This window comes from Microcebus murinus, chromosome 22 (genome assembly GCF_040939455.1).
Source record: "Microcebus murinus isolate Inina chromosome 22, M.murinus_Inina_mat1.0, whole genome shotgun sequence".
Classification (NCBI taxonomy): Eukaryota; Metazoa; Chordata; class Mammalia; order Primates; family Cheirogaleidae; genus Microcebus; species Microcebus murinus.
In genome coordinates, this window is record NC_134125.1 from 5296553 (window position 1) to 5311102 (window position 14550).

Genomic DNA, 14550 nt, shown 5'->3' on the forward strand with positions numbered 1-14550 from the left:
TCTTGCCAACTGCGCATGCGCAAAGCTGAAGCGTCTTTCCCGCGTGTTAGCGGCAGGTTCCCAGAGAGCCAATCAGAGGGGGCAACTTGACCGCCGTCCCATCCCTCCGGTCACTCCCCCGGTGTTGGACCTTCCTCTTTGGCTGGAGAGGCGCAGAAGGGGAGGACGCGCCCTCCGCGCTCGGCTGTCTCCGCCCCCTTCCCAGCAGCCAATCGCTGGCGAGGCGCTGGGCGCGCGCACGCTCTCTCGAGTTTAACGGTCGCGCGAGGCCGCTTGCTGTACCGTGACATCGGCAGCTGGAGCGGCGGCCAGGTAAGCGGCCACCGGTCTGCGGGGAGCTGCCGGCTGCGGGGTACAGGGGATGAGACTTAGGAGACACTGTCTTAACGGACCTTTGAGTGTACTGAGGGGGCCAGAGTGAGGGGAGACCACTGCCAGGTGACGCGACCCTACCGGAGTCCTCCGGTGTGTGAGGGGTCTGCGGGGCTGCCGAGCGCCTTTTCTAGGCTCTGTGTCTTAGAGTGACACCCGCGCGGCCCAATCGCAGAGCGCCCTCCTCAAGGGGCGGGGGGGGGGGCCTTGTGGGTTTTTTTTTTTTCCTTTGGACTAGGTGCCTCGGCTTCCTTTTGGAGTCACGGTTGTCCTTGCTGGAGCGGTGGCTTCCTCTGCGTCCTCTCCGCTCTCCGTGGTTTAGGCGACTGCGTGGGTTCTCCCTCGCCTTCCCAGTTGGACCCGATAAGCCGCCACCAGCCGCTGAGGTCGGGCTGTGAGCTCGAGAATGGCAAGACCTGGCCTCAGCTCCTCTGAAGCCACCCTTCTCTCCCCGCGCTCGCCTTCTTTTCCCTTTAATGTTCCCCCACCCCGTACCCTACCCCCACTGGAGAAGCATCCTTGAATTTCTAGTGGTTTTCCATCCGGATCTACTGCATCCGGATCGCCTCAGCGGGGGAAATAACAGATGGGGTTGCAGATCGCCCTCCCTGGAGAGCTTGTGTTTTCCCGGTATAGGGCAAGGTGATTGGAATCCAGGTATTTCTGTCGCCAGTTGGAAAGGGCAGCCCCTGACTTTCTCAGTGCCCCATTTGTCGTTGGCGATGCGCTGAGCCCCTGGGGAGAAATTCGCTTAGTTGGGTCCAGTTACCCTTCGCTTTCACACCTGTCCCTCAAGGAAATGGTTCCTTGATGAGCTGATGTGGGTTGGTTTTTTTTTTTTTTTTTTTTTTTTTATGTAGTGGTTTTATAAAACCAGGCCCTAGAAAAGTGGGAATCTAGAGGAACCGAAATAATAGATAATTTTCCTCTATTGCACTCTTCTAAACTTTTCATTTTGTAAGCAGCAGAGGTTTTTTTTTTTCCTTCCTTTTCTCTTGCTCTCGCCTTTTTAAATGTGTGAATTCCCAATATGAAGGAGGCGTATTGTTTGATTTGTTATAGCCAATTTGCCACTGTATACCCAGCTTCAGTGAAATTTTAGTTAGCCTGGCAAATAGTTTATTTTTAAGGAGTAATAAGTGCACAGAAACAAAAGATCATATAGTGCAAACTATTGGTTCAGCCAGTGAGGAGGCAACTGTGTTTAATTGGCTCTTTTTAATGCAAATTAATATGCAGTAGTTCAGTTCTTCTATTCACTAAGTAAACCAACATGTATTTATTAAACAAATGAACAAGGCCTGTAAGTATTCCAATTGTTACATATTAGAATTGTGTCTAGAACTTTGATAATTAAACATGTAAAATTCTGAAATATGACATAAAAAATATGATGCTACTTTTGCAAATCACTTTTAATGTAGATCTTTTGGCACTATATAGTTCACATACCATAAAATTCACCCTTTTAAAAGTGTACAATTGAATGGTTTTTAATATATTCACAAGGTTGTACAACCCTCACCACTATCTAATTCCAGAACTTTTTCATCACCCCAAAAAGAGACCCCGTACCAACTGCAGTCACTCCCATTCTCTCCTTTCCCCAGCTCTTGGCAACCATTAATCTACTTTGTCTCTATGGATTTGCCTATTCAAGATATTTTATAGAACTGAAATCATACAGTATGTGGTCGTTTGTGTCGTTCTTTTATTTATATAATGTTTTCAATGTTCATCTACATTGTAGCATGTTTCATTCCTTTTTGTTGCTACATAATGTTCCATTATATGGATAATCCACATTTGTTTATCCATTCATCCATTAATGGATATTTGATAACATTTTGGCTATTATGAATTATGTTGCTATCCTTGATGTAAATTTGTATGAAAGAAGTCAAGATTCCCAAAGCCATGAAAAGACATTTGCTAGGTTTAGTGACTTTTTATAGTAGTATTTTTTTTCCTCATTCATTTTCAGACTCTCTTGGAAGTTTAGGATATTTCGTGGTTCTGAATGTTAGCAACTGAAAATGCCGGTAGACGATGAAGCATCTGAAGATGACACGGATTCAGTTTCCTCAAACAGTCAAAGAATCTTTATTTTCCAATAAGAGAGTATAACAATTTCTGTGCATTATGGGAGATTTTGACTTGGTGGAAACCTTACAGAAAACTTCATCTTCTGTAGAATCTGATATCAAAAATTTTCCCCATTCTTTTGGACCGAACTTAAATACCAATAGGTAAGAAGGGTTAGATATTCTTTAATGTCACAGCAAATCAAAATAGCTTTATTTGCATAGTTTACCAACTTATCCAAATAGTGTTATAGTTACTGACTTATATTTGTTTTTTTAAAAACAATTATGATTGGGAACTATTCAGGGACAGTTATTTAAGTTAAGAATAGTTTCAGTCCTTTTGTGTTTTTCATTACTCCAAGAAATGTGCTTTTACATGAGGAACATTGTAAAAAGAATGTGTTTTGCTAGTTGCAGTTTCCTTTACACTTCTTTTGTTTTTGTTTTTGTTTTTTTTGAGACAGAGTCTTGCTTTATTGCTCAGGCTAGAGTGAGGGCCAGGGCATCAGCCTAACTCACAGCAACCCCAAACTCCTGGGCTCAAGCAACCCTGCTGCCTCAGCCTCCCGAGTAGCTGGGACTACAGGCATGCGCCACCATGCCCAGCTAATTTTTTCTATATATATTAGTTGGCCAATTAATTTCTTTCAATTTTTTTTATAGTAGAGACAGGGTCTCGCTCAGGCTGGTTTTGAACTCCTGACCTTGAGCAATCCTCCTGCCTCGGCCTCCCAGAGTGCTAGGATTGTGCACTGCTAGTGCAGTGGCGTGAGCCACTGCTTCTGGCCACTTCTTTTGTTTTTGGTAAATTACAAGCATATCTTTAAGGTTTAATTGCTTAAGTATTATTTATGTATTTTTAAATTAATGGTACAAATAATGTTTTATATTACAGAAATACTTCACCAATCTGGAAAGTATTAATAGCAATTAAAGTTGAATGTTATAGGAAGTAAGCAAAAAACAGAGTCTGAGTAGACAAAATAGATGTTATCAAACAATGTGCTTCATGCATTTTATTTTTAAACTATTCCATGGTTGGTTGTTTTTAAATTTTTTTATGGTTCCCAGCACAGATATCATGGTTGGTTTGTTTTTAATCAGAGCCTGTTTACTTTCAATTTGCACATAGTCTGCCAAGCTTGATTATTTGGTTTCTAAATTTATAGTAGCTTAGAAATAGCAAAGAGGCAGGGACCATCAGAGAGGAGATCACCTATAAAGAGAAGGTACAAGAAGGGGAAAACACAGCAGTCTGAGACTTCCTGGTAAAGAGGCAAATAACTTTGTTATCATTATTATTTTATTTTATTTTTTAGAGATGAGGTCTCTGCCGTCCAGGTTGGAGTGCGGTGGCACAGCCATAGCTCACTGCCGCTTCCAACTCCTGGCTCAAGGGATCTTCCCACCTCAGCTTCCTGCATGGCTGGGGCTACAGGTGCACCACACCCAGCTTAATTGTGTATAATAAATAAATTGCTTTTTAAAATTGTTCATTCTCTGCCCTTTTCAGGAGGAAGTTAAGACAGCTTAGAAGAATATGTAAAATAAAATGAGAAAGCATAAATTAAAGTAGGGTGAGAGGAAATTTTAAAAAACATGGAAAATGGTCCAAAATAGATGTCTGCTACAGTAATATATATGTACTTGCTAAAAATTGGCCGCACATTTTGTTTCTTGAATCACTTTGTGGCCCCTTTAAAGTCCAGTTCTAGAAGAAATTCCCTTTAGAACATACTGTTTGATTTTTTTTCTGGAGGAACCTAAATATGCCTTGATAATGAAAGTTATATAATTGAACTTGTCTCCCTTTCATCATGATTGACAGTTAAATTGGCCACATTTAAACTCAATTATTGCTACTATGTAAACTCTTATCCACAACATGTTATGTTGTTCTTTCCTTTGAATTTTTATTAATATTTTATCTGCTCCTAACTTTATAATTTTACTATTTTCATTAGTGTTCTCTTTTTAAAAAATTATTTGTGAAACAAAGCAGAGTATCCTGCAATAAAGAAATGAAAATGACCTTTCGGTGGCTGGATTTTAAACAAATTTTAATGTCCTGAATTATACTTTGTTTATAAAACACATCTGAAGTAAACTCATCTCAACTTTAGAAGAGCAGTCCTCCTGGAAGGACGCAGTGCTATTTTACACACAAGTAGGCTAAACAGGTCGTGATTGTTTGCTGCTAATTTGCTTGGTGCACCTTTTATTCAGCGATAGCACAGAGATAAGCATCAGCTTATCACACCAAATTAAGGGGATCCAATTAATGGAATTTGACTGTAATTCTAGGCAGTAGAGAAAGAATCCCAACTACACAATGAAGGGCTATTCTTAAAGTGGGGTGAGATAATCCTCTGGAATAATTTAGATCAGAGAAGCTGGACATTTTCCTTACTGCTTAGCACAAACTTTATTTTCTGCTGATACTTTGCAGTGTTCTCTCACTTCTAGAGGTCTTTCTCTTGTGTTCTTAAAAAACAGTGCTGTCTTTTCACTGTTATTTCCCTTTTGTGGACAAACTTATCAACAAATGAGGTGCCATTAGAAGGATTAAATATCAGTGGTTTTGTACTGCTCTGCTAAATCTTGAACTGCTGAATTATTCAACACTTTGGTAGAATGAAGAAAACCATTTGAATTATTTATGTTTCAACAGAAGTAGTCCCCACCTTAGTACAAACGGGGTATCCTCTTTCTCAGGGAAGACCAGACCATCTGTCATTCAAGGGACAGTTGAAGTCCTGACTTCTTTAATGCAAGAGCTACAAAACAGTGGAAAGACTGACTCGGAACTTTGGAAAAACTGTGAGGTATCTTGTTTTGTTTTTGGAATTTTAATTATATTTAAACATACCTTTACTAAACTCTGAATTATTACAAACTTATGTCCTGAAGAGCATGACAATTAAGTTATTGCTAACATGTCAAGTATATTAATTGGGGAACAAGATTGAACAAATGTGGAAAAGGTAATCAAAAGTATTTTTTTTTAGATACATGTGATTAGACATACTAATTTGTATATTAAATGTGAACTAAAATGTCTTTTCAGAGAACTGAGAATCTGAAAATTATTAAAATGTTAGTAATCATAATATTTTAAGTAACTTATATGGAATTGTTACCATTTTGGAAAAACCCAAATTCACTTTGAAATATTTTGAATGTTCTAATTATAAATTAAGGCTTCTATTTAGTAACATATTACCTTCAGCTATGATATATTGCATTCTGTTGCTTTCAGATCAGTGGTTCTTTGTTTGGGTTAAATTGTGATGTAAAATTTTAACAATTAAAAGAATGCTTATGTAAATTTTATTTCATAGAATAATGCTGAAGGTAGACTTTCCCAGCACTAGATTTGGTAATGCTTTATAGAAATGTGTAAAACATTATTAAACTCTTTACTTAGTACTAATTAATTATGCTTTTAGAACCATAATTTGTGTCGTTTTCAATATATAGAGTAAGTGGAATGAAACATTACCTGGTTTAAGAATTCAGTAGCAGCCACTGCTTAGTGTAATTACTTATATGTATTATCCATGATTATTGAAGTTATAAAAATGACTGTTAGAATATACTTTAAAAATTGAGTTTATATACTTTTAGTATTTTTTTCCATAAAACAATCAGTATGTGCTAATTCCAAAGACCTATAAAATGGCATTGTAAATGATGAGATTAAAAATGGAATGTTAGCCTGATGAGGTGGCTCACACCTATAATCCTAGCATTTGGGGAAGTTGAGGCAGGAGAATGGCAGAGGTCAGGAATTTGAGACCAGCATGAGCAAGAATGAGACCCCATCTCTACAAAAATTAGAAAACTTAGCTGGGTGTGGTGGCAAGCACCTGTAGTCGCAGCTACCCGGAAGGCTGAGGCAGGTGGGTCACTTGAGCTCAGGAGTTCGAGGCTGCAGTGAGCTATGATGATGCCACTGCACTCTACCAAGGTGACAGAGCGAGACTTTGTCTCAAAATATAAATAAATATATACATATATACACATATGTATATATATATATATTTAACTTGTACATAATATGGCATATACTTCTGGCCATTTCAGTAAAATTTCTTGAATTTATATATTTTTATGGGATTGACTGATTGAGACAGAGTCTTGCTCTGTCACCCAAGCTAGAGCTCAGTGGCAGCATCATAGTTGATGTTGCAGTCTCAAACTCCTGGGCTTAAGTGAACCTCCTGAGTAGCTAGGACATTCATAGATAATATAACCTACCTGTACCCACTTTAAAAAATCAATATACTACTGTAAATGTGGTATAAAGAAGGACTAAAAGTTAAAATATATAAATGCTCTATCACTTCTTCATTGGAAGACACAATGAAGTAGTCTGATGTTGACCTGTACATAGATTCTGTGTGAGTACAGCAGCTGCAAACACAGATCGATACAGTGTGATGTGTTGATGATCCAGGTAGTGTGAGCAGCATGTCCCCTGGTGACATGCTTTACTGAAAGGGTGACCAATTTCTGATGAAATTCCAAAACTTGTTTGTTTTTGGTAATTTGAGAGCTGTGCAAGATATTTATTTTATAATATAGACACAGGATAGCTGTTCCTTGTGGGGGACTGTCCTATGATTTGCATACTTGGACCCTTCCCACTACATGCCAATGATGCCCCCTGCTTTTGTGAAGACCATGACCTCACAGATTTCTAAAATGCAGTTCCCTCTCCATTGAGATCACTGCTTCACATGTACCATCTTTAAATTTAAAATTAAATCCTCTTGGGGACCTATGAGATATTATTTCCATTTTATAAATTTGGAAACTAAGGCACAAATAAATTAATTAGTCCAGGACCACACAGATTAGTGGAGAGCTGTGAGTTAGAGTGGGAGGGGTGGAGACAGACAGGTAACAGTGAACAAATGAGATACTTACTGATTGTGGTAAACACTGTGAAGGAAGTAGACAGGGTGATGGGAAAGAGAGGAACTGTTAGGGTGGTTGGAGAGGTGACAGGCTGAAATTGTCAGATGGGAAGACACTAGTCACGTCAGGTGCAGGAAAAGCTTTCCAGGTAGAGGGCAGGGCAAGTACCCTCTCCCCCTTGTGAGGTGGAGACAGTTCTGGCATGCTCAAGGAACAGAGAGAGGCCCACGGGGCAGACGGATTGCAAGCAAGGGACAGAGGGGGCGGGGTGAAGTTGGAGGTGTGTAGGAGCCAAATAGTGCAGAGTCCTGTAAAGAAGGATTAGGAGTGGAAAGACATTGAAAGGTTTTAAACAGGGAAGCTAGTTTTCATGGTAGCTACTTAATGATATTGGGTATTATTGCATACAGTCTGTTACTGAAAGGATACCAGCCTTGAGATGAATTTATCCTTCTGGAGAGCTTCAGGCCCCCTCTCTTGCCATGTTTTGGCATAGTTTAGTTAGGACAGTACTCTTTTTTTTTTTTTTTTTTTTGAGACAGAGTCTTGCTTTGTTGCCCAGGCAACAAAGAGTGAGTGCCGTCATGTCAGCCTAACTCACAGCAACCTCAAACTCCTGGGTTCAAGCAATTCTCCTGCCTCAGCCTCCCCAGTAGATGGGACTACAAGCATGTGCCACCATGCCCGGCTAATTTTTTCTATATATATTAGTTGGCCACTTAATTTCTTTCTATTTATAGTAGAGATGGGGTCTCACTCTTGCTCAGGCTGGTTTAGAACTCCTGACCTCAAGTAATCCACCAGCCTTGGCCTCCCAGAGTGCTAGGATTACAGGCGTGAGCCACTGAGCCCGGCCGACAGTGCTCTTTGAGTCAGGGTGGACCGTGACCTAAAACGGGGCTGTGAAGGGAGTTACAGGCCAGTTCCATTGGTTTTCTTTCTTTTTTTTTTTTTTCCTTTGATTTTTTTTTTTTAGTGTATTATGGGGGTACAAGTGTTAAGGTTACTTATATTGCCCAAGTCCCTCTCCCCCCTCGAGTAAGAGCTTCAAGCATGTCCATCCCCCAAATGTTGCACATCTTACTCATGGTGGTTTTATATACTCCTCCCCTCCTCCCCCCCCAACACCCAATAAGTGTTATTCCATTGGTTTTCTAAGTCACTTTTTCATTCCTTTTTTTTCCCAGCTCTGCATTGCTTTGAAACACTTTAATATCTGATGTTAAAAGGGTCTTATATTTGACAAATAAATTAGGGGTTAAATTCTTATAATACCAAACCATTTCTTATTTTAGGATGTAGGATACTTTTTCTGGGTACATGTTAGTGTTCAAGAAAATCATTAGCTGTTTTGAGGAAAGGAATGAGGAACTTAAGACAAATATAAAGTGTAACTACCAGTTCTTGATTAATCAGATATGATAGCAGATGACATCAAATTAAGATTCCATTTGAAAATAAGGTGTACCCAGATCACAGGTTACATAAGAGAGAGGTACCTAAGCCTATGTCCTTGGATATTTTGCATTAAATATATTTTTATGACTATTTGTTTAATCTGGCTTATAAATTTTACATTTAAAAATATGAAGGGGCCCTTTTTCACTGGAGGAGTTTTTCTATGAAATAGTAAATTAAAAATTATTTTTAACTAAGATATTTTATAATTTAATAGACCAGGTGGTTACAACTATTCAATTTGGTCGAAAAACAATGCCAAGAACAGATAGTTGCCCAGCAGGAACAGTTCCACAACCAAATTCAAGTAAGTTGTCATTTACTTTGATTTGTTTTTTTATATTTATAAGATTTGCAGAAAAACCAATTAATACATCATATCAATTTTGTTTAGAAACTAAAGATAAAGCATAATATCTATCAGAGTAATATTTTGTCATATTTTGAAACATTTTCATAACATTTATGAAAATGTGATAATTTAATAATATACTTTCTTATCCAAATCTATAACTTTTTATTTCCAGCGTATACAAGAGGAGATAAAAAATTTAGTCAAATTACAGACGAGTGATACTTCTTGGGCTTCCTATGATAGAAGTTCTTCATGCAAACAAGTATCATCAGAAAGTCAAATGGGTTTTTTTTCTGAAAACAGTGAGAGAAATGAATCTGTTATCAGTTACCCTAAATCTAAAGAAACTGAAATGCATCAAGAAACGTCCTCATCACAACCAGACTGTAACATGGACAGTAGCTCAGTGAGCAGTGGGTATGGTACTTTTTGTGTCTCAGAGTTAAATACATACAAACTTAAAGACCCTAAAGAGTTCATGGAGCACACAGACGTTTCTAAAGGACAGTACGTAGCACCTGTGGTTCAGTCTGATTCGCTGGTAGACAGTGTGAAAAACAAGGGTTTTTATATACAGACTACTGAAGAGTTTGGTGCATCTTTAAAGGAAGATATTTCCATTTTTCCTGGTGAATTTGAACATAATTTTCTTGGTGAAAATAAGATTTCTGAAGTATACAGTGGAAAAACAAATAGGTAAGTAGAATTTCTCCATTGAAGGGAGTTTTATTTGTTTATTACCTGTTTTTTTTGGTTTTGTTTTTGAGACAGTTTTTCTGCTCTGTTGTCTGGGTTAGAGTGCAGTGGTGCTATCGTAGCTCACTGCAGCCTCAAATGCCTGGGTTTCTAAAGTGCTAGGATTACAGGTGTGAGCTACTGTGCCTGGCCTGTTTATGACATTTATAATCTAGTAAATAGAGTTCTTTTTAGTTGGACTAGAATAGGATGAGATGTATTTGAACATTTATCAGTTTTACTGTCAAATCTAAGTCTTGGCCAGGCACAGTAGCAATGTGGTGAACCCCTCCCTTCATCTCTACCAGAAAAAAAGAAAAAAAAAATCAAAGTCTTTTGTGGGACATAGTGGCATGCTCTTGTAGTCCCAGCTACTCGGAGCCTGGGGCAGGAGGATTACTGACGCCCAGGAGTTCGAGACCACTCTGGGACAGTACAGTGAGACCTGCCTCAAAAAAAAAGTATTTTATTTGTTGCATGTAGAAAATCAAAATAAACAAAGCACACTATATACTAGGGACAAATGACTTTCTTCCCATTAGCAATGTTATAAGACTACTAAACTCTTTTTTTTTTTTTTTGAGATAGAGTCTTACTTTGTTGCTCAGGCCAGAGTGAGTGCCGTGGCATCAGCCTAGCTCACAGCAACCTCAGTCTCCTGGGCTCAAGCTATCCTGCTGCCTCAGCCTCCCGAGTAGCTGGGACTATAGGCATGTGCCACCATGCCCGGCTCATTTTTTGTATATATATTTTTAGTTGGTCAATTAGTTTCTTTTTATTTTTAGTAGACACAGGGTCTCGCTCAGGCTGGTTTCAAACTCCTGACCTTGAGTGATCCACCTGCCTCGGCCTCCCAGAGTGCTAGGATTACAGGCACGAGCCACCGCGCCTGGCCAAGATTACTAAACTCTTAAAGGAAGTCTTGCCGGAAAAATGCCTTTACTTTCTAGTCATTATAAACCTGCCAAAAGTTAGAGGACAGGACTGTATCAATAGTGCAATTTTGTCACACACGTCATGTGATTTTTTTTTTTTTTTTTTGAGACAGAGTCTCACTTTGTTGCCCAGGCTAGAGTGAGTGCCGTGGCGTCAGCCTGGCTCACAGCAACCTCAATCTCCGGGGCTCAGCGATCCTACTGCCTCAGCCTCCCGAGTAGCTGGGACTACAGGCATGCACCACTATGCCCGGCTAATTTTTTGTATATATATTTTTAGTTCGTCAATTAATTTATTTCTATTTTTGGTAGAGACGGGGTCTCGCTCAGGCTGGTTTCGAACTCCAGACCTTGAGCAATCCGCCCGCCTCGGCCTCCCAAAGTGCTAGGATTACAGGCGTGAGCCACCACGCCCGGCCACGTCATGTGATTTGTAACCAAAAATTATATACAAGGCCGGGCTCGGTGGCTCACGCCTGTAATCCTAGCTCTCTGGGAGGCCGAGACGGGCGGATTGCTCAAGGTCAGGAGTTCGAAACCAGCCTGAGCAAGAGCGAGACCTCGTCTCTACTATAAATAGAAAGAAATTAATTGGCCAACTAATATATATAGAAAAAATTAGCCGGGCATGGTGGCGCATGCCTGTAGTCCCAGCTACTCGGGAGGATGAGGCAGAAGGATTGCTTGAGCCCAAGGAGTTTGAGGTTGCTGTGAGCTAGGCTGATGCCATGGCACTCACTCTAGCCTGGGCAACAAGCGAGACTCTGTCTCAAAAAAAAAAAAAAAAAAAATTATATACAGGCATACTCAATTTTATGTTTTTTATATATAAGAAGAATTTTTGTAAGTTTAATGACATTTTGATGACTTGGGAGACTTTTTAGTAAACTGGCTGAATGTTTGTAAGACAAATAATCTTATAAAATTTTGTAGTTTATTCTAATTTTTCAGTTTTATGTCTCTGAAATGTATCATCTAAAGTAAGGTATTTAGCTATATAGCAACACAAATCTTATTTACTAAATGTTAATATAAATATGCTAATAAATATGCTTTTACTATAGAGAGAGTTTTAGCATATGGGGGGATATAAATGTGGTGGTTTTTGTTTTATAGCTACAAATGCCATGTATTGTTAATTACTGTTAGTCTATTTATTTTTTTATTTTATTTTTTAGAGACAGTCTCACTCTGTCTCCCAGGTTGGAGTGCAGTGGTGCCATCACAGCTCACCACAGCCTTGAACTCCTGAGCTCAAGTGATCCTCTCACCTTAGGCACCCATTGGACTATAGGCATGCACCACCACACCAGGCTCATTTTTTAAAAAATTTTTTTTTTTTTTTTTTTTTAAACAGAGTCTAACTCTGTTGCCTGGGCTAGAGTGCCGTGGCATCAGTCTAGCTCAAAGAAAGTTCAAGTGATCCTCCTGCCTCAGCCTCCCAAGTAGCTGGGACTACAGGCATGCGCCACTATGCCCAGCTAATTTTTTTTTATATATGCATATATATTTTAGTTGTCCAGCTAATTTCTATTTTTAATAGAGACAGGGTCTTGCTCTTGCTCAGGCTGATCTCGAACTCCTGAGCTCAAACGATCAGCCTGCCTCAGCCTCCCAGGGTGCTAGGATTACAGGCGTGAGCCACCACACCAGGCCTTCAACATTTTTTGTAGAGATGTTGCCTAGGCTGGTCATGAATAGTCTTTTTGTTTACTTTGCCTTTGATAGTAAGAAATTGAAAAAAGAAAGTGAATTATTTAATAATAAAAATCCATCATCTTTTCACTAAAAAAAAATTCAAACCATTTTCTTCTGACACAGTAGCTATTAGTGTTTAGCTTTATATGGTAATGACAGCATTGAAATTTGATTTTTCTTTTTAAATAGTAAATCTGTAACATCATGGGCACAAAAGCTGAAGCAGAACCAACCAAAGAGAGCACATGCAGAAGACGAATGTTCAAGATCTAAGCCAGGAAATGAGCAAAGCAAGAAACCACCAACTGAGAGAGTAGGTGATCAGTCACTTTCTTCTGGCATGCTTCCTCTACCGGTGATTATGCTGGGCTTACTACATGTTTTATCAACAATATTTTTCCCTTTCTTTGGTATTGTTAATTTGTTCATTTACAAATCTTTCTCTTGGTGTCTGATAGGATTGCAAATAATGATTTGCTATGAGTATTGCTTCTTTTTTTTTTTTTTTTTTTTTTTGAGACAGAGTCTCACTTTGTTGTCCAGGCTAGAGTGAGTGCCATGGTATCAGCCTAGCTCACAGCAACCTCAATCTCCTGGGCTCAAGTGATCCTACTGCCTCAGCCTCCCAAGTAGCTGGGACTACAGGCATGCGCTGCCATGCCCAGCTAATTTTTTCTATACATATTAGTTGGCCAATTAATTTCTTTCTATTTATAGTAGAGATGGGGGTCTCACTCTTGCTCAGCCTGGTTTCGAACTCCTGACCTCGAGCAATCCACCCGTCTCGGCCTCCCAGAGAGCTAGGATTACAGGCGTGAGCCACCGCGCCCAGCCTTGAGTATTGCTTCTTTAGTAAGCTGGAAATCAAAGCTAATGATGGATAAAATACTGTGAAAAATGAATCATTTATAAAGGTCCTCTTTCTGTTTGTACTGCACATGTTTACATTGCCAGAAAATAATCCATTTAATTGTTTTTAAGAAACCTTCAAATAATTTATATTACTATCAGGTTGTAAGAAGTAATACTGTATGTATTGAATACTTTAAGAAGCCTTCATAAAAAAAAAAAAAGTATAGTCCAGGTGAAGTGGCTCACGTCTGGGAGGCTCACGATCCCAGCACTCTGAGAGGCTGAGGCAGGATGATCACTTGAGGCCAGGAGTTTGAGACCAGCCTGAGCAAGAGTGAGACCCCATCTCTACTAAAAATAGAAAAAATTAGCTGGGCATGGTGGTGCTTCCAGTAGTCTCAGCTACTCAGGAGGCTGAGACAGGAGGATCACTTGAGCCCAGGAGTTTGAGGTTGCTGTGAGCTATGCTAACCCCACGGCACTGTAGCCTGGGTGACAGAGAAGACTCTGTCTCAAAAAAAAAAAAAAAATGAAAAGTTGAAATTTAGACAATTCTGAATTTATAATCCAAATTGTAAGAAATTTAATTAAGTTTTAATACATATTTATAGCACTTACTGGCCTATATTGTCACAGATTAGCATTGTTTAACATATATGTTGAAATTGCAAAATCTAATCTCTCTACAAACCAGATACCTTTAGAAATTGATCATATCTTGATCATCTAAACATAGTCTTTCCATCATCCTATGAAAAAGATTTATTAAAGAAGTCATAAGAAGATTGCCCTCAGCCTTCATAAGGCACTATTTATCTTTTATGTCAATAAATTTTCTTTCTTCAATTCATGATATTTAGGCTTCCTAATAGTGCCATTCTTTGAACTTTCTCAGGTTTGTGTTGAGGAGGAGGAAGGTGAAGATAAATAAAGCTGCAGGAACCACAAAAGCTTCTGTGGCCTAGGAAAGCCCTTTAGTACCATGACGGTAGTTCTGTTCTACAAAGGCCCTTTGGTTTACTGTGTTGGTAGTTGTACTGTTTTGACCCTACATGCCATCAAGGATTGTATATCCTTTTTTGTTACGATAGCATGAAAACATTTGGAGACTAGGGCAAAAATTGCTTTTTTTCAT

At 39.2% G+C, this 14550-nt stretch overlaps 1 protein-coding gene across 1 annotated transcript in view; it reads left to right on the forward strand.

Moving 5' to 3' along the window:
• Positions 1–206: 206 nt before the first annotated feature.
• Positions 207–14550, forward strand: part of MPHOSPH9 (M-phase phosphoprotein 9) — a 51800-nt gene continuing 37456 nt past the window's right edge. The window contains exons 1-6 of the mRNA XM_075996494.1: positions 207–312; positions 2357–2621; positions 5131–5284; positions 9058–9147; positions 9368–9891; positions 12753–12918. Coding sequence (XP_075852609.1) covers positions 2515–2621; positions 5131–5284; positions 9058–9147; positions 9368–9891; positions 12753–12918 — 1041 coding nt within the window. The 5' untranslated portion in view covers positions 207–312; positions 2357–2514. The remainder of the gene's footprint in view (positions 313–2356; positions 2622–5130; positions 5285–9057; positions 9148–9367; positions 9892–12752; positions 12919–14550) is intronic.